Source organism: Panthera pardus, unplaced genomic scaffold, assembly GCF_024362965.1.
Source record: "Panthera pardus isolate Hobbes unplaced genomic scaffold, ASM2436296v1 HiC_scaffold_17, whole genome shotgun sequence".
Taxonomy (NCBI): domain Eukaryota; kingdom Metazoa; phylum Chordata; class Mammalia; order Carnivora; family Felidae; genus Panthera; species Panthera pardus.
The window spans coordinates 111,425,883-111,444,363 of record NW_026526732.1 but is presented as its reverse complement, the minus strand read 5'-3'; the positions used below and the strand labels follow the sequence as shown (position 1 = coordinate 111,444,363).

Genomic DNA, 18,481 nt, shown 5'->3' with positions numbered 1-18,481 from the left:
TCGGAGCCTGGAGCCTGCTTCAGATTCTATGTCTCCTTCTCTCTGCCCCTCCCCTGCTCACGCTGTGTCTCTCAAAAATAAATGTTAAAAAAAATTTTTTTAAAGATAAGAAGACAAACCGCAAGAGACTCTGTAAGAGAACTGAGGGTTGTTGGAGGGGAGCTGGGTGGGTGGGGATGGGCTAAATGGGTGATGGGCACTAAGCAGGGCACTTTTTGGGATGAGCACTGGGTGTCATATGTAAGAGATGAAACACTGGATTCTACTCCTGAAGACTATACTGTATGTTAACTTGAGTTTAAATTAAAAGAATTTTTTTTAAAGATAACCAGACTGACTTGGGGTGGAGAGAGGCAGTCACGGTTGCCCTAACCCCAAGACAGCAAGCTGTCAGTAGGGCTCCCTCTGCAGGCGGCAGGTGGAAATACACCAAGTCCCCAGTCCCCCATGACCCCCACCGGCCAGCACTCCCTTCCAGGGCCCCTCTCTCCCGTTCCTTCGGAATACAGAAGGAAATAGCGAACCCACACACACAAAAGATTAAACTCCGCCGTTCCCACTTCTGCTAGATGTGACGGACTCAAGACTGAGTGACGCCGACTCAGAAAAAACCAAAGTCAAAATCTAAATGCCTGGGCGTTTTGCAAATGAGAACCCAACGTCCTAGAGAAAGGTGAAGGGCCCACAGGCTCCGGAGAGGCCACCAAGAGACTCCACTCGGTAGGTGGGGAGAAGCAGAGAGATGCCAAGACTAGGGGTCCTAGATCAATGCATAGAATGGGGCTTCCCTTGAACCCACAAATTCCGAAGATAGCCCTATTTCTATTTGCATCCTCATGAATGCGGAGGCTCCCTTGCTGCCTCTGGAGTTGTATGCTCTTGTCTACTTGTGACTCTACCTCGGTTGATTCGATTCTGACAAATGGTCCCACTGACGAGTCGGGGAGGCCTAACTTTAATCGTAGCAGTGGCTTGTCCAAGGGCAGCTAGCAGGACTTTGAACGTTGTGCCCGATTTATTGCAGTAACTCTCCTAAGCAATTACGTTATCTCGCAACGAAAGAACTTTCTACCAAAAAAACAAAACCAAAAAAACCTGAGGTTAAGTAATTTGTCTAAGGTCATACTGCCTGTGGACAACAGACTCGGCTTGGGGCCAAGACGGTCTTCAGAGGCACGGCTACAGATCACGGCGGGGGGGGGGGGGGGCGGTGACCCCAATTAATGGAGAGAATATGTAAACACACACCCAGAAAAACGTCCAGGCACAACACGGAGCCACACTCGCCCCGCGCACGGGACCCTCGGCCCAGAGCCCGAGCGGGCTGGGCTGAGGCGACGAAGAGCCGAGATCGCGCCTTCAGCGCTTGGGGCAGCACCGCCGGCGCATCCACGGACTCGTACAAATTCCGGTGGCGGGGGAGGCAGGTTGGGGGGGGGGTGGCTCGCGGAAGAGGGAGCAGGTGCCCTGCAGTAGTTGGGGGCCTAAGGAATAATTACAGAAGAGCACTCGGGGCGGGTAAGGTGCGGCCGGCAGGTGCGTACCCCGGGGAGGCCTCCCAGGTCCGGCGGGGCGCGGAGCCGCTCTTCGCGGAGGACCCGGTGCAGCGCCGAGGGCGCAGGAGAGGGCGCTGCTCCGCGTCCCCGCGTCCCCGCGAACCGGGCGCGTCCCCGCCGCCGCCGCCGCCGCCGCCTCGCTCCTCCCGCCGCCCCGACCCTTGCACTGGGGCGCGCGCTCGCTTGCCTGCTTCCTGCCGCCGCCGCCTCCGGGGCCATGGCGACCTGCCTGCGGCTGCGGAGCTGCCGGGCCCCGCGCCTCCCGCCCGCGCCCGCGGGCCGCGGCCTGCGCCCCGGCTGCCCCGCGCAGCCCCGCCGCTCTGCCGGGGGCCCGGCCGGCCTGTCCGCGGCGCTGCTGCGCACCGAGAGCTTCGTGGGCGGCCGCTGGCTCCCGGCCGCCGCCGCCTTCCCCGTGCACGACCCGGCCAGCGGCGCCCAGCTGGGCTTGGTGGCCGACTGCGGGGTGCCCGAGACCCGCGCCGCGGTGCGCGCCGCCTACGAGGCTTTCTGCAGCTGGAGGGGCGTCTCGGCCAAGGTGAGCGCGCTCGGGGGCCCGGGCTTGCCCCATAGGGAAACCGGCCGCGTCGCTCCCCCCTCCCCGATGCGCCGGGCACGAAGTCGTAGAAAGGAGAGCAGAGGCGAGCCACGGGGAAGTTTGGAGCGTCGGCGTGGTCCCGACCGCGGTGCGGGGGGCTGGGGCCAGGCGCCGCCCTCCAGCCTCTGGAAACGTCCAGCCGGGCAGGCAGAAGCCGGACGAGTAACATGAAATGAGCGGCGAGCCGAGGGTGGGGTGAGCAGGTCGAGGGGCCTGACCGTGGGCGGGGGCCGGGAGGTGAGCTCAGGTGGCTCAGCCTGGGTCGTCGGGCGTGGTGCAGGACCGTGCTCCAGGTTTCGGCCTGCGTGGAAGGGCGCTGCGCTAGCGGGCATCTCCTGGGCCTGCAGGTGGTCGTCTTCACACGACCTTCCCTCTCTACCTGTGTCCTTACCTTCTTCCTGTAAAGACGCTAGTCGTGTTGGGTGAAGACCCACCTGTATGACCTCGTTGAACCTTGATAACCTCTTTCAAGACCCTGTTCTGAGATACCGGGGGCACAGCAGGGGGAGACACAATTCAGCCTGCGCATCAGGGTAGCTTCCCAGAGGACACGAGCTGCAATGATAAAGGCAGGGGAAGGGAATTCAGCTGGACCAAGATTCCCGAGTCAGGAGCGTGCCTGACCCATTTGTAGAGCAGCAAGGGGGTGGGGAGGCTCTGGAGGCGGGAGAGTCAGGGGATGGCCTGCTGGATCCAGAGGGGAGCGTGGACTAGGTTTTACCTTGAGGGAGGTGGGGCACCGTCCCAGGGTTTCAAGGTGAGCGGTGATCGGGTTTGCATTTGGAAAGGGTACTGGAGGCACAGCACGGAGAGGGAGGGGCGGTGGAGGCCCCTTGGGGGCTGGTGGCAGTGACTGAGGCTTGAAGCAGGGCGGTCCGCGGAAGGGTCTGTTGTGACCGTGCAGGTAACTGGAGTCCCTGGCGGTGACAGGGTGTGAGAGAAAGAGGGGTCAGCCTGGACCCCGGGGTCTCTGGCCAGAGTAGCGGGGAGGAAGGAGTGACCACCAGCTGAGACGGGGAAGGGGGTGGGCAGGAGCTGGCGGTGTTACAGGGGTCCGCAGCTCTTCTGCCCCCCTCTCTGTTCCGGTGGTTGTTTGAGCCCAGGGCTGGTGCCCGGACCGCTCACTGACACAGTCCCCGGGTGTTCACGTCACCCACCTGACAGCAGTGCCCTTGAACGTGAACGCGTGGCATCAGCTTGTCCTCAAGGAGCTCGGGCCTTCTCTCCTTCCTTCTTGGAAGGATCTCGGAGCATTTTCCTGAGGAAGTAAGGGGCTCCGCCTTGCCTGGGAAGACAGGCCCACCTCTGCATCTATGAGACGTGGGCTCCGATACTGCTTGTGTGGCCACCGTGACCCTCCCTTCTTGTCCCCAGGCCTGTGCCGTCCACCCCCGCCCTCAGCCGCTTTCTGCCCGCTTCCCTAGGCCTTCACGTCCCGTCCGCCCACCCACCCGTTGCGGAGGTCGAGTTCATCTGTTGATTCTGCCGTTGGGCCCATCCCAGCGAGCTCACAGCCTCACTGTTCTCCCTTCTCTCAATAGCACAGGTCTTGCATTTCCTGTTGACATTTTTTTGCCTCGCAGCTTTCTTTTCACATGTTTTAGGACCTCCTGTTTCCCACCTTGGGACCTCCTGGAGGAGCTCGGGGGAGAAGGGAGCTGGGTACTTACAGGCGCCTCATAAGCCGGCGCGTTGGTTTCCTGTGGCCGCTGTAACAAATTACCACAAACTTCGTGACACAACACAAATGCCCTTACTATTCTGGAAGTCAGAAGCCCAAAATGTGTGGACAGGGCTGTGTTCCTTCTGGAAGCTCTAGGGGTTTCCTCACCTTTCCCAGCTTCTTGAGGCAGCCCCACACTCCAGCCTCTTTTTCTGCTACTACTTGGTCTTTGACCTTCCTGCCTGTCTCTTATAGCGACCTTGTGATTACATTGGGCCCACCTGGGAAATGCAGGCAACCCTCCTCACCTCGAGGTCCTTAACGTAATCACACCTGCAAAATCTCTTGCCACGTAAGGTAACAGGTTGACAGGTTGCAGTGATTAGGGTGAGGCCGTCTCTGAGGGCCCTTACGGTGCCTGCCACATCTGAGTACTGTTCTTGGTGCTTAACAGGTGCTTCCTCTAGTCCTTTCGATGGCTCTGTGAGGTAGGTACTCAATCCTTGTTTTGGATGAGGAACCTGGCTGCGAGGGGCTCAGAGTTCACCATCCACCACTCACCCCTGCTCAGGTGGGGGTTCTGGGACTTGAGCCTCACGTGACTCCGTGCATCGTGAGCCTCCCTGCTGGAGCCCTGCATGCTCACACAGCTCCTCACAAAGGCTGTGGAAGTTTCTGGGAGCTGCCCCACAAGCCTGATGGTTCAAACAACAGAAACAGATTGGCTCAGTTCTCTGGGCTAGAAATCCAAAGTCAAGGCTGCTTCCTTCTTTTTTTTTAATGTTTGTTTATTTTGAGAGACGGAGTGAGAGTGGGGGAGGGACAGAGGGAGAGGAAGACCGAGAATCCGAAGCAGGCTCCAGGCCCTGAGCTGTCAGCACAGAGCCCGGCACGGGGCTCGAACTCACGAACCATGAAATCATGGCCTGAGCTGAAGTTGGATGCTTAACTGACTGAGTCGCCCGGGCGCCCCTGCAACATGTGTGTTTTGGGCGGAGCCCATTAGCCCGTAACACAGGCTGTGCATACTGAGGATGGTTCGTCGCCTCCCCTGGTCCCTGGGGTTCGGCCTGGACATTGTGTTTTCTGCCACCAGCGGAATCCACTTTGTATTCCTGTAGTTCTTCTGCCGTTTCCCGTTCTGCTCTCGTTCTCTCTCAGGCAGAGCGTGTGCTTTACATCGAGCAGACCATGTACTCGGATATTTGATTGCTTTCTCCGAGCTAGGCCCCCTAGAACATAGTCTTTCCTCTCTCACCCAGAGGAAGTGCTGGCCTGTAGTCACCAGATTCCTACCTGGCAGAGCGCAGGGCCAGCAGGAAACTGTACCTGTGTGCGGTGAAAGTGTTCATATTTGCACTGTTCCACAGAAGCTGCTTTTCTCTTTCACGATTTATGACTCTGCATACGCCTTTATGTGCAACTTGAAATGGAATCTCATTACTTATCAAAGAGGGGCCTGCACACCTGAGACTAACATAACGTTATATGTGGATTATGCCTTAAAAAAGAAAGGTCAAGTTGCGTCTCCCCGAGAGTGAGGGGACACGGAAGGTTATTTTGTATGACTGTTGCTCTTTTTATTTCCTCGGCCAGGAGAGGAGTTCATTACTTCGGAAATGGTACGACTTAATGATGCAAAATAAGGATGACCTTGCCAAGATCATTACAGCTGAAAGTGTAAGTTCAAGGTCCTAACTTGTTACCCTAAGAAAATGCCCTGGAATTCTCAGGCAAAAGCTTGGGAAAGCCTCTAACTTCAGGGCTGTTCTGCAGCTAAAGAAAATGGGAATTCTTCACCTAATGGTCAAATACCAACTAATCCTTTTTTTAAATGTTTATTTATTTATTAAAAAAAATTTTTTTTGATGTTTATTTATTTTTGAGATGGCGGGGGGTGAAGGGAGCTGTGGTGGAGGTAGGGAGTACAGACAGAGAGGGGGACACAGAATCCGAAGCAGGCTCCAGGCTCTGAGCCGTCAGCACAGAGCCCGATGTGGGGCTCGAACCCACGAGCCGTGAGATCACGAGCCAAAGTCAGACGCCTAACCAACCACCCAGGCACCCCCATAGATACCAACTAATTCTTGTGCCCAGCACCAACAGTTGCTAATGAAGCCAGGCCCTCATCGCTGCTAGAACTATTTGTATGTTGCACGCTTGAGTGACATAGAGAAACACGGATGGAGCTAGGGAGTATTACGCTAAGTGAGATAAATCAGTCCAAGAACGACTGGTACATTTTATGATTTCCTTCTATGTGGAATTTAAGAAACGGAACAAAGGAAAAGTAAAAAGGACAAAAAGAGGTTCTTAAATACAGAGAACAAACTGTACTGAAGGTGGGAGGGGAGGTTATAGAGATAACCATAACAAGTGAGAAAGAGATTTTGAGTGAAACTACGTGAATAATGCTTTCTCACCGTTCCCAGTTGTTTCCATGTGATGGGTACGGTTGATTTTTTTTCATGTTGTTTTTGTACGTTGAAAACGAGCCTGTAGCTTCTGGTAGCTGTAACAGTCATGTGACACCAGGGTCCCACCCTCGGGAAGATGTTAGGAGGAGAATAAAGGAGGAGAGGCACTTGCCGCTATCTTGGATGCGAACAGGATTGTGGTTTGGGTGGGGCTCGTTGCTTTCTGTCACCGTTTGTAACTCTGCTTTCTAAGACTTCTGCTGGGGTCACCGGATTTCTCAACAACCACGTGGGTTTTGTGAGGGGCAGGAGACTCGTCTGCCGTGCATGCGGCCTGGAAGAATTTCCAGGCGCGGAGTCAGGCTTTTGTGGTTAGAAGGCAGTGAATGTGTCCTTTTCTTTTTTAAATTTTTTTAAGTCTGTTTACTTACTTCGAAAGAGAGAGCACAAGTAGGGGAGGGGCAGAGAGGAGAGACCGAATCCAAGCAGGCTCCATGCTGTCAACACAGCACAAAGCCCAATGCGGGGCTCGAACCCGCGATCCCCTGAGATCATGACCTGAGCTGAGATCGGGAGTTGGACGTTTAACGGACCTTGCCACCCAGGCGCCCCTGAATGTGTCCTTTTCCGATCCGGTCCAGGGGAAGCCGCTGAAGGAGGCGCAGGGGGAAGTTGCCTATTCCGCCCTTTTCCTAGAGTGGTTTTCAGAGGAGGCCCGCCGCGTCTACGGAGACGTCATCTACACCCCCGCCAAGGAGAAGCGCGCGCTTGTCCTGAAGCAGCCCCTCGGGGTGGCCGCGGTCATCACGCCGGTAGGTGGACCGACGGGATGGGCAGGGGCCTGGGGTAGGAGACGCAGCGAGGGACAGCTCGCTCTTCCTCGGGGAGACGTGTGCTCCTGCCGGGGGCTGTCACCTGCCCTTGCTCCCTGATTCCCGGTGTGGGGTGGTGGCTGGGGAGGCCTGTTTCTAATGCCTGCAGAGGTGGGGGGACCCACGGCAGGACCCAGTGGCTTTTCTGACTTGGCTTAAAGGCTGCTTCATGGCAGGGGCTCTAGCACATCTGCAAAGGTCTTTTTTCCTAGAGACAGGATGTGACACATTGAACGTGCTGTGGTTTGGGGACATTTTTGTGCTGAGTTTATGGTTATCATCAACAGCCAAGTGTTTGCGTGCAGTGGGCCAGGTTCTGGAGGTGAAAAGGCTAAGAAATACAACATTGTGTCTGCCTGGACAGAGCCACAATACGCTGGTAGGGCACCCAGCCCTGTCTGGGCCACCAGAGGGCCTGCCGCCTGCCAGGCCTCTCGTGTCAGTTCACCTAGAGTGCCCGCTGGTCCCGAGACCGCTTTCTTCCCTGGCTCAGCAGAGTCACAGGCTGACGCCCCCCTGTTCCGTGTGACCCGGAACTAGATGTTCACAAGCTGTGTGACCTTGGGCAAGTTACTTAACTGCTCTGTCTCAGTTTTCCCCAACGGATGTCCTCATTGTCCTCCAGGATAATAATACTGACCTCAGTGGGTGTTGATGAGGATTTAATTATAATTTAAAAGTGCTTAGAAGAGTGCCTGGCACAGAATCGGCACTATGCAAGTATTTGTCAAAATAAAATAGGGAGAGGTCTACAAATATAGATCTATAAATAGAAGGAAGTAATAAATCACCTGCCATTTGGAAAATTACCTTTGCTAATGTTTTCTCCTAGAGGGTCAGGCAACTACAGCTTTCAGGCCTAACCCAGCCCTGCTGCCTGTATTTGTGAATAAAGTTTTATTGGGACACAGCCACACCCATTCCTGCACGTACCGTCTGTGGCTGCCTCCACATTAGAACCACGGAGTACTTGAGACAGAAACTGTACATCCCCCAGAGCCTAAATTTTTACGATCTGGGCCTTTACAGAAAAAGTTTGCCAACTCCTGGTGTGGATACTCTTGTACTGTTTTAAATTCTGAAAATGTTCCCTGTGTTGGCGAGCCTTTGTCCCCAGAGTCGCCCGGGAGGACGGGTGTCAGGTGTTCTGAGAGCTCACCTGTGCAGCGGGAGCGGGAGCACTGCTTTGGGAGTCGGTGTGTGCAATGGCATCTGTTGACTGACATCCCGACCTGCCTGCCTTTGAACGACGGGGCGGTCCAGCGTCTCTCATCTCCTCTCTGCTCTTCTCACCCCAGTGGAATTTCCCCAGCGCCATGATCACCAGGAAGGTGGGGGCCGCCCTGGCCGCCGGCTGCACCGTGGTGGTGAAACCCGCCGAGCACACGCCCTTCTCCGCCCTGGCCCTGGCCGAGGTGAGCCTCTCCCCCGCAGTCTTACAGAGCTGACCAAGTCCAAGCAGCAGATTGAAAACCTGCCCCTTTAGCTGTGTCTCATGCTAGATGGTGTTGGGTTTTAACTGACTAGCAGTTATTTTAAGTCTGACGTTTGAGTAAAAGCAACGATGGGGGACTTTCTGACATCTGTACACATGTTTTAGGCTGCCCTAAAGATGCTCTCTGTCCGGGGCGCCTGGGTGGCTCAGTTGGTTAAGCATCCAACTCTCGGTTTCGGCTCAGGTCATGACCTTATGGTTCATGGGTTTGAGCTCCGCATCGGGCTCCAGGCTGACAGCGCAGAGCCTGCTTGGGATTCTCATTCTCTCTCTCTCATTCTCTCTCTCTCTCTCTCTTCCCCCCCTCCTGCTCTCTCCGCTCCCCCCACCCGTTCCTCCCCAACTTGTTCTCTCTCTCTCTCACTCAAAATAAATAAACTTTTTTTAAAAAGGTGGGGGCACTTGGGTGGCTCAGTCGGTTAAGCATCTGACTCTTGATTCTGGCTCGTGTCACAATCTGGAGGTTCAGGCTCTGTGCTGGCAGGGCAGAGCCTGCTTGGGATTCTCTCTCCCTTTCCCTCCCCCTCTCCTTCTCCCCCTCTGCCCCTCTCCCCCTCTGTCTCTGTTCCTCCTCCACTTGTGCTGTCTCTCAAAATAAATAAATAAACTTTAAAAAGGTGTGGGGCTCCTGGGTGGCTCAGTCGGTTAAGCATCCAACTGCTGATTTGGGCTCAGGTCATGATCTCTCTGTTTGCGAGTTCGGGCCCCACATCAGGCTGTGCCCTGGCAGCTTGGAGCCTGCTTGGGATTCTGCCTCCTGTCTCCCTCTTTCTCAAAAATAAACACACGTTAAAGAAAAGATTAAAAAATGGTATCTGTCCATCACTTGAATTAAGTCAGCAGGCATATGACTAAAATGTGGGCATTTCTCACATCCAGGGAACCTCTTATTACCTCTCCCTTCTCCAGTTCAATCAGCATCCCATCAGATCTCGCCATTCTTCTGTTTAAAACCCTCCAGTGGCTTCTCCTGTCACTTGGAGTGAAGCCCCAACTTCTGCAGTGGCCTCCGAGGCCCTATAAGATGCCAGCCCCTAGCCCTAGTCCCCTTCCCCTCCCGGACCTTACCTGTCACTCTGGAGCCCCGTCCCCCTCTGCTCTAGCTACTGTGGCCCCTGCTGTGCCTGAGACCACGCCACCCAGCTCACCCCGACTCAGCTCTCTCTCTGCACCTGCTTTTCCTCCTTCCAGCAGGTTCTTCCCCAGGCACGCCCAGGACTTGCTTCTTCAGATGTTACTCAAATGCCACCTTCTCAGGGAGGCTCCGCTGGCTACCCTGTTGGGAGAATCACAGTGTTGCGCTCCTGATCCCCTTCTCTGCTTTATTCTTGTTCCCTGAGATGCCGTCCTCCTGCCACAGCCGGCATTTCACTCGCCCTGGAACGGAAGTGAAGATGTAGAGATTGGCACCTGCCAGAGCCTGGGACAGTGCCTGGATCCAGGAGGCACGGGGGACGTGCTTGTGGGAGGCAGGGCTCCTGTGCAGGGAGAGCCACTCGTGAGCATGGCTGTCAGGATGTGGCCTCGTCACCCCCATCCCTCCTGGGCCAGGACCACCTCCCCTGGGGTCCCTGTGCTGCTGTCTCTTGCCCTGCGGTCAGAGGGAGGAGCTTCCCAAAGGCAGTGGCTGTTACCACATTACTGCGTTTGCCATTCGAGGCCCCTGGGACCCGCTGTGGCTCCAGATCCAGTGGCCAGAAGCCCCCATTCTTTAAGGGCGTCCCCCCGCCAAGGGCACCTTATCTCAGAGACCAACAGGAAACATTAACTGAACGGGAGGCTTTTTTTCTAGATGAGCTGTTATAGTTTTCCTTGAAATAATCCTTAAATCTGTATGATGTGTGTATGTGAACCTTCTCATTAGGTTCCTCGGGTGAAGGTATAGGTAATGGCATGGTTCCTACAAATTACGGTGTTCGGGGCCAGTTCCTATACAGCCAGTAGATCCGTCCTGCTTACGAAACTTATTCAGAAACACACATCTGTGTCGATTGGAAAGGCTCAGGACCACGTTTCTAAAAACCTCTGTAAACTTCGTCCAGACACCTCGTCGGACTTGGGTTGGGTCTCCTGGTGTCCTGTTAGGATGCACAGTCGTCTCTGGTCTTGTGAGGTTGGCGGCGGGCGGGGGGTGGGGTGCTGGTCAGTGCCGCCCGGCGTGTTAACTGGTTACGAGTTACAGAAATGGTGATCTTTGAATTCTTTCATTTGTTCTTTTTTTTTTTTTTTTTTTTTAAGTAATCACACCCATCATGGGGCTCAAACTCACAACCTGGAGATCAAGAGTCACACACCCCCTGGACTGAGCCAGCTGGGCACCCCTGAATTTTTCCATTTCATTTATTCACTAGAGCATTTCTGTAACGCATCCTCTCGTTATCTCCTGCTTGGTCACCCAGTGGTAAATTCACATAGAAAAAGACCACATACATGCCTGATTTCCTTCTTTCTATTTACCAGTGTCTCAAATTAATAACCTATTCATTCCTACCATCTGCCGAAGGTCACCAAGTCATCTTTTTTTAAGTATCGTGGATTTTAATGTATTTGATGAGTTTCGATCCCTTGCAAGTATTGTCCTTAATGAAGCCCAGGTTGTCACATTGTTGGTCGATGGCGGCCTCCTGGAGTCGGCTCCTGGGCGTTTGCACTGAACTCTTGTCGTCTCTGAGAGCTTCCTTCCTGGGCGGTTTTTAGAGTTTGTCCTTCACCCGTGGTCGGTTTACTTCTCCAGAAACTCCTGTCATCCCCGTGGTCAGTCTTTTTTGTCACTCTCTTGTACCCTTTTTCATCATCTCCGTAAACTTTTTTTTTTAAGTTTACTCATTTATTTTGAGAGAGAGAGAGCACAAGTAGGGGAGGGCAGAGAGGGAGAGAGAGACATCGTTTCCCTAATCTTTAAGAATGTCTTCTTCTTGGGGCACGAAGAAGTGGTTCAGTTGGTTAAGCACTCGGCTTCAGCTCAGGTCAGGATCTCACGGTTCATGGGTTCAAGCCCCATGTCGGGCTCTGTGCTGACAGTTCAGAGCCTGGAGCCTGCTTTGGATTCTGTCTCTCCCCCTCTCTCTGCCCTTCTCCTCATTCTCTCTCCCTCTCTTGCAAAAATAAACACTAAAAGAAAAAAATTTTTTTTAAGAATATCTTCTTCACCTTCTGTTTTCCATAAAGGGATTATCCGTTAGGTTGTTCTTGAGTTCCTTCTGGTTTGCTTTTCATTTCTGAAATTAGTTTTTCCTTGTACGTCTAATTCTTTCCTGCGTTCCCTTACCTCATTTCCAAAATTTCTCTAATTTTAATTTATGTTGCTGTTTTGTATCTTGTTACAATTAAAAAACTTTTTATTTCATAGTAAACTACAGGTTGTTTTTAACTTTTTTTTCAATGTTTATTGATTTTTGAGAGGCAGAGACAGTGTGAGCAGGGGAGGGGCAGAGAGAGAGGGAGACACAGAATCCCAAGCAGGCTCCAGACTCTGAACTGTCAGCACACAGCCAGATGTGGGGCTCAAACCCACCAACCATGAGATCATGACCTGAGCTGAAGTCAGACACTTCACCGACTGAGCCACCCAGGTGCACCAGTAGTAAATTACAGTTTTAATCTGCTTGTGGGCACGTCTTTCTGGAATGCTCTTGTCAAAAAGGATGCTTTCTGCGCCTCATGCTTTTTTTTTTTTCTTTTAATAGCGTTGTATGGGATTTGGATATTTTGGTGAGCATTCACTCTATTTTTATATGAAGTTAGTTTTCCTAAACTTTTATTCTTTTTTTAAAGTTTATTTATTGGGGGGGGGGGGAGGGGCAGAGAGAGAGAGAGAGAGAGAGAGAGAGAGAGAGAGGGAAAGAGAGGATCCCAAGCTGACTCTGCACTGTCAGCACAGAGCCCAACTCGGGGCTTGAACCCACGGACCGTGAGATCATGACCTGAGCCGAAGTTGGACACTTAACCAACTGAGCCTCCCAGGCGCCCCTGGTTTTCCTAAACTTTTAAAAGGAGGCCTGACTCTCTAACTCCATAGAGCACCTTTTGTTTTCTCTCGGAGATTCCCTGGCTGCACTCCTTCCCGCTGTAAACTGGGCCTTCTCCCCCTTATCACACGCTCCCGGGGCCGTGCCCACCACCCCCCTCCCAGGGGCCCTTTGGTCTTCCCCCGCGCCCCCCCCCCCCTCCTCTGTGCGGAGTCTCTGGCCGGCACCTGCTGCTGCGCTGGGCGGTCACAGCGGCTGCTCTGGGGGCGCCTGCCCTGCGTTCCGCGAGCACCTGGGGGTCGCTTGGGCTCCTCCGAGGCCCGCCCGTCGCACGGCTTCAGTCCGCACCCACCGGTGGGGCCGGAGCAAGCCGCCAGGCTGTCGGTTCTCCCACAAGGCTGCGGGGCGGGTGCCCGGTGCCCGCGCAGCGGGGGGCGGCCACGCCGTTGTCCCGACTGCCGTCTTCGCGGCGGAAGGCCGGGCAGTCCGACGGGTGAGCGCAGCGGTGCGGTAAACACGCCGACCGTCCTGCGCACGCCGCTGCCCATCTCGTCCCCGATACTTCGGTTTGGCCGTGTCGTCGCCCTCGCTGGGTTTACGAGGGGACTCAGAGAGGGTGCAGCACTCTGCCGTTCCCACCGTCTTCCCAGAATCCCCAGTCAGGTTCCTGCGGTGTTGACCGTTCAGGAGGTTCGGACGTGACGGTGATTCCTGCGACGGCTGGCCCAAGGAGGGTCAGTGTGGAAGGAGCGCGGGGTCCGGGCCCGGGCGCTGGCGGGTGGGCGTGCTGGCTCCCTTCGGCCCTGGTGTGCGGCCCGGGCGTCGCCTCCCTTTCCTCGCCGCTGCCCTGCGAGGTCACCTGTGGGCGGCTCTGCCCCCTGCGCGCCTTCTACAGGTGAACCCCAAACTTCTTGAACTCTCCTCCCATTTTTCAGGGAAGAAATCCAAGGGGCTTTTTTCGGTTTTTTCTCTTTATTTTTGAAAACAGAAAGTGGCATGAAAACTCATGCCGTAAAATAGCTCAGTGTGTGACAACACATTTAATACCACCTTGGCATGAATAAGAATCTCATTTCAGGTCCAAATATATTCTTATTCTGTCCCCAAGGTCAATTTAGTATTTCCCCCAGTTCGTTTTGGATTTAAACAGCGGTTTCTCTCTTCCCGGTTCCGGTTTGATCACGTGCTGCCCCCCCCCCCCCCCCTCGCCTGCTGTTTCTGTAGCTCGCGGACCAGGCTGCAATTCCTCCCGGCGTGTACAACGTCATTCCCTGCTCCAGAGCGAAGGCCAAGGAAGTAGGAGAAGCACTTTGTACTGACCCTCTGGTGTCCAAAATCTCCTTTACTGGCTCAACAGCTACCGGAAAGGTACGTGACTTAAGTGTCAGAGAAAACAGATGTCGTTCTCATATTTTCCTTGGAGACTGTGAAAATACTAGTTCATCGTTATCAACCTCTTAAGGAACATTCTCAGCAGAGTGTTGAAAGGTTTGTTGCATAATGTCTGATCATCCTCTGGAGACATTTTGGATAGTGTCCCTTACTGTGAACCTGACCCAGGCTTCTGACCATACGGAGGGGTTGGCACAGCTGGAGCTCTCAGGATTTGTTGCCTGGGAAGTGGCTGAAATCTATCCGTTGTGTTTCCTCAGTTGTGAGATGCGCATTTCTCTCATGATCTGGAATAAAGTTTCCAGAAACATACAACTGATGTTGGAATGGAGGTCTTGGAATTGAACAAAAATTGTAGGTAGTAGAAAGGTCCTTACAGAAATAGAAAGGCCTTTTTGTTCGTTTCCTTAAAAAGCTTTACAGTTGTGCATCGTTCTACAAATTTATACTGAGAGAATAATTGCAGTGTTGTTTTTAACAGCAAGGAATTAGGAAGCTAAATTTCCAACAGATGGGGGCTAAATAAATTTATGAAACAGCCATGCGATGGAATAAAGGAATGTTCTAGGGGTGCCTGGGTGGCTTAGTTGAGCGTCTGACTTCAGCTCAGATCATGATCTCACAGTTTGTGAGTTTGAGCCTCACATCGGGCTCGCTGTCAGCCCAGAGCCTGCTTCAGATCCTCTGTCCCCCTCTCTCTCTGCCCCTCCCCTGCTTGCGCTCTCCCAAAAATAAATATTTAAAAAAAGAATGTTCTAGAAACATGTACTAACGTAAGAGAATCTTCACGTTATAGTGTTACACTAAAGGAATATGGTATAAAGTGCTATGAAAGTGTTAAGATGTTCCAGATACGTGGTTAATTGGGAAGATAAAGGTTACAAAACTGTATAAAGCTACCATTCTGTTTTCTTTATAAAAAAAAAAAAAAGAGGAAGTACATATATATGAACTTGTGTGTGTGACCATATTGTGAATCAGTATACCTCAAAATTTTATCAGTGGTAAGCTATGGGCTATGGGATTCTGGGAGATTTTATTATCTTCCCTCTATCATTATGATTAAGCCAATTGTCCCGTAAAGTTTTTTAATTCTTTTATTTAATGTTTATTTATTTTTGAGAGAGAGCGAGAGACAGAGTGTGAGTGGGGGAGGGGCAGAGAGAGGGAGAACAGAATCTGAAACAGGCTCCAGGCTCTGAGCTGTCAGCACAGAGCCCGATGTGGGGCTCGAACTCATGAGCAGTGAGATCATGCCCTGACCCGAGGTGGGACACTTAACCTACTGAGCCACCCAGGCGCCCCACCACATAATTTTTTAATAGGTAATACACTTAGATGGTTCAAGAAGCCAGATGATGTAAACATGCTCACATTCAGAAGGCTCTCTCCTGCTCCTGACTCCCTCCCTTCTAGAAGTAAATACTCTTTGTTTCTTGTTACCTTCCTACTGTTCATCAAATAGAGATATGTGTTCTGTCTTATTTTTGAGAGAGAGAATGTGTGAGCACCAGCGGGAGAAGGGCAGAGAGAGAGAGGGAGAGAATCCCAAGAGAGAGAATCCCAAGCGGGTTCTGCACTGTCAGTGCAGAGCCTGATGCAGGGCTCGATCCCACGAACTGCAGGACCTGCGCCGAAACCAAGAGTCAGACACCACTTAACCGATTGAGCCGCCCAGGTGCCCCTAGAAATAGGTGTTCTCATTTCCTCCTTTTCTTCTACAGACAGTCATCCCACGTACACTACCGTGCGCCTGGCTTGTCCATTGCTGGGGAGTTGTAGGAAACAGAGGCTTACCGGTGCGGGTGGCTGGGTAGCTGCTCCTGCCTGGTGCTCACGGAGTCTGTGCTCTGTTGCAGATACTGCTGCACCACGCAGCTGGCTCTGTGAAGAGGGTCTCCATGGAGCTGGGCGGCCACGCCCCGTTCATCGTCTTCGACAGCGCCAACGTGGACCAGGCTGTCGCGGGAGCCATGGCATCCAAATTTAGGAACTCTGGACAGGTGAGTCCTGCGGCGATTTTCAGGGTGCGTGTGTGTGTGCGCACGCGTTTCACAAAGATCTTACCACCTGACTCACCTCCTGGAAGGAAACTTGTAGGTTCCTTCCGTAATTCTTTCTTTACTCTTTGGGCACGTATTAAGGCCCTCTTTTTGCCAGTGACTGTTCTGGGCTCAGAGATCCAAATGGAAATAAGGTGTAACGAGGAATTTCATGAACAGATTTTTTTTTTTTTTAATCAAACTGTTCTCTTCCTACTCGTCAGTTATTCCCTCACCTTAGTTATTATCTTCAGTTTTCCCTCACCGGGCTTTTCTCTGCTGCGCAGGTAAAGTCATCTCCTCAGACACAAAACAGCCTGAACAGCTGGGGTCTGAGGCCCACAGTCTTAAGGAAAAGAAAGTAGGAAAATGTTGAGATGGTTCTGGAAAAACTCAAAACCCTGCTGCCTGGGTCTCACTGTCCCTGAGGTGGAGGCGGCCTGACAGGCACACGGTACAGGTGCCCACGGGGTGTCCAGGTTGCCATCGGAGTGGCGGCCCGAGTTCACACCTCCAAGGAAATCTCGGAATAACACATCTGGTGTGGACCTTCAAAGTGACCGATACAAACCCTGCATTTTATAGATGAGGCAACGAAACTCTGGAGAGACTGTTTGACTTGAAGTCCTATGTCCCTGGGTCGTAGTGCCAGCCAGTACTGCTAAGGAGCTGGGACTGTGGACCAAGGGGCCTGTCTCCTGGTTTCTCTACAGGCTGTTGCCAGAAACCTGGCTTCTTACAAAATATCCTTAAGCACTTTGTCTCAGAGTACCATCAATAAGTGGTTTTATTTTATTTTCTTAAGTTTATTTATTTATTTTGCAAGAGCTCATGTGAGTAGGGGAGGGGCAGAGAGAAAGAGGGAGAATCCCAAGCAGACTCCATGTTGGCAGCATGGAGCCCGACTTGGGGCTCGATACCATGATCCATGAGATCATGACCTGAGCTGAAATCAAGAGTTAGACGCTCAATGGACTGAGCCACCCAGGTGCCCCAATAAGTGGTTTTAAATGCATTCCAGGGGCGCCTGGGTGGCGCAGTCGGTTAAGCATCCGACTTCAGCCAGGTCACGATCTCGCGGTCCGTGAGTTCGAGCCCCGCGTCAGGCTCTGGGCTGATGGCTCGGAGCCTGGAGCCTGTTTCCGATTCTGTGTCTCCCTCTCTCTCTGCCCCTCCCCCGTTCATGCTCTGTCTCTCTCTGTCCCAAAAAATAAATAAAAAACGTTGAAAAAAAAAAATAAATAAATAAATGCATTCCAGAGACAGAATAAAAACTCCCTGAAAGATTATACTGCGGGGGAAAAATGGTGAAATCTTGTATAATACTCTGTATCAAATAGTTTTCATCCTTGTGTTGACCTTTGGTAATTAATTTTTCCCCTTTCATATAACCTTAAATAGCTTGGTTGTTTCCGAAATACCTGTCTTTTCTTTTAGAAACATAAGATGCCAATATGTGTAACCTTCAGTTATAAAGCTACAACTTTGAGGGATGTTGATTTAAGCCAGTAAAAATGCACAGGATGCAAAATTATCTATCTATATATAAGTAGATAGTTTCTACTAGAAAAATACATGATTAAGAAAAACATACGGGAAGAAAATCTATCAGTGATAACTGCAATTCCTATAATGTGGTTGTATTTTATAATTTTAAAATATTAGGTCTAATTAGGAAAAAATAAGCAAAGGTCTTTTCAATAATTTAGGTTGACATGGAAGAACGGCCATTTTCAGAATGTCAAATTCAGCCAAACCCTTAAATAGTTTAATAAGCTAGTAGATAGAAGTCAGTCTTTGACTGCCTTCCTTCCTGCTCCTGCTCTGTCACTGCAGCATCACTGTCTCTCGTGGAGTTACTGTTTTTTTTATGCTCCTTTTTTCTTCCTGTTTGTTTCATAATGGCTTACTTAACCCTTTGGAAAAAACTTGAGTCAGGTGGCTTTCTCTTTTTTGTGGAGATGTTTGTACTTGCTTACTTGTCTAACCTCGAGGTGAAGCAGCTATGGACGAGGTTGGAGAAGAATGAGCACTTTGTGCATTCGTCTTCAGGGCCCCAACCACATGGGGAGGAATATGGCAGGTTGGACACAGGACAAGAGCCACTTGGGGAAGTGTTTTCACATTGAGTATCTGATAGCAACAGTGACACGTTTATTGGTTGGGTCAGTAGCTTCTGACAAATGGTCTTGTGAATTTGGTTTGGGTTTTTTTTCTGTCCAGACTTGCGTTTGCTCAAACCGTTTCTTGGTGCAAAGGGGTATCCACGATTCCTTTGTGAAGAAATTTGCCGAGGCAATTAAAACGAACCTGCATGTGGGTAATGGATTTGAGGAGAGAACTACTCAAGGCCCATTAATTGATGAAAAGGCGGTAGAAAAGGTAAGTTCATTTGCTTTTCTGTTAAATTTCATGGTTTCAGTGTCAAGAGCTTTAACTAGCAAAAAACACTTTAGTAAGGTGCCCAGCAAGGCTGTTTTG

At 52.0% G+C, this 18,481-nt stretch overlaps 1 protein-coding gene across 2 annotated transcripts in view; it reads left to right on the top strand.

Moving 5' to 3' along the window:
* Nucleotides 1–1,667: 1,667 nt before the first annotated feature.
* ALDH5A1 (aldehyde dehydrogenase 5 family member A1) overlaps nt 1,668–18,481 on the top strand; it is a 27,214-nt gene continuing 10,400 nt past the window's right edge. The window contains exons 1-7 of one of the 2 annotated variants that reach the window (XM_019425227.2): nt 1,688–2,091; nt 5,411–5,494; nt 6,873–7,043; nt 8,402–8,518; nt 13,791–13,934; nt 15,818–15,961; nt 18,224–18,382. In XM_019425227.2, the coding sequence (XP_019280772.2) occupies nt 1,774–2,091; nt 5,411–5,494; nt 6,873–7,043; nt 8,402–8,518; nt 13,791–13,934; nt 15,818–15,961; nt 18,224–18,382 (1,137 nt within the window). In that variant the 5' untranslated portion in view covers nt 1,688–1,773. Of the gene's footprint in view, nt 2,092–5,410; nt 5,495–6,872; nt 7,044–8,401; nt 8,519–13,790; nt 13,935–15,817; nt 15,962–18,223; nt 18,383–18,481 lie in introns of both variants that reach the window. The other variant, XM_053904847.1, reaches the window with a different exon arrangement.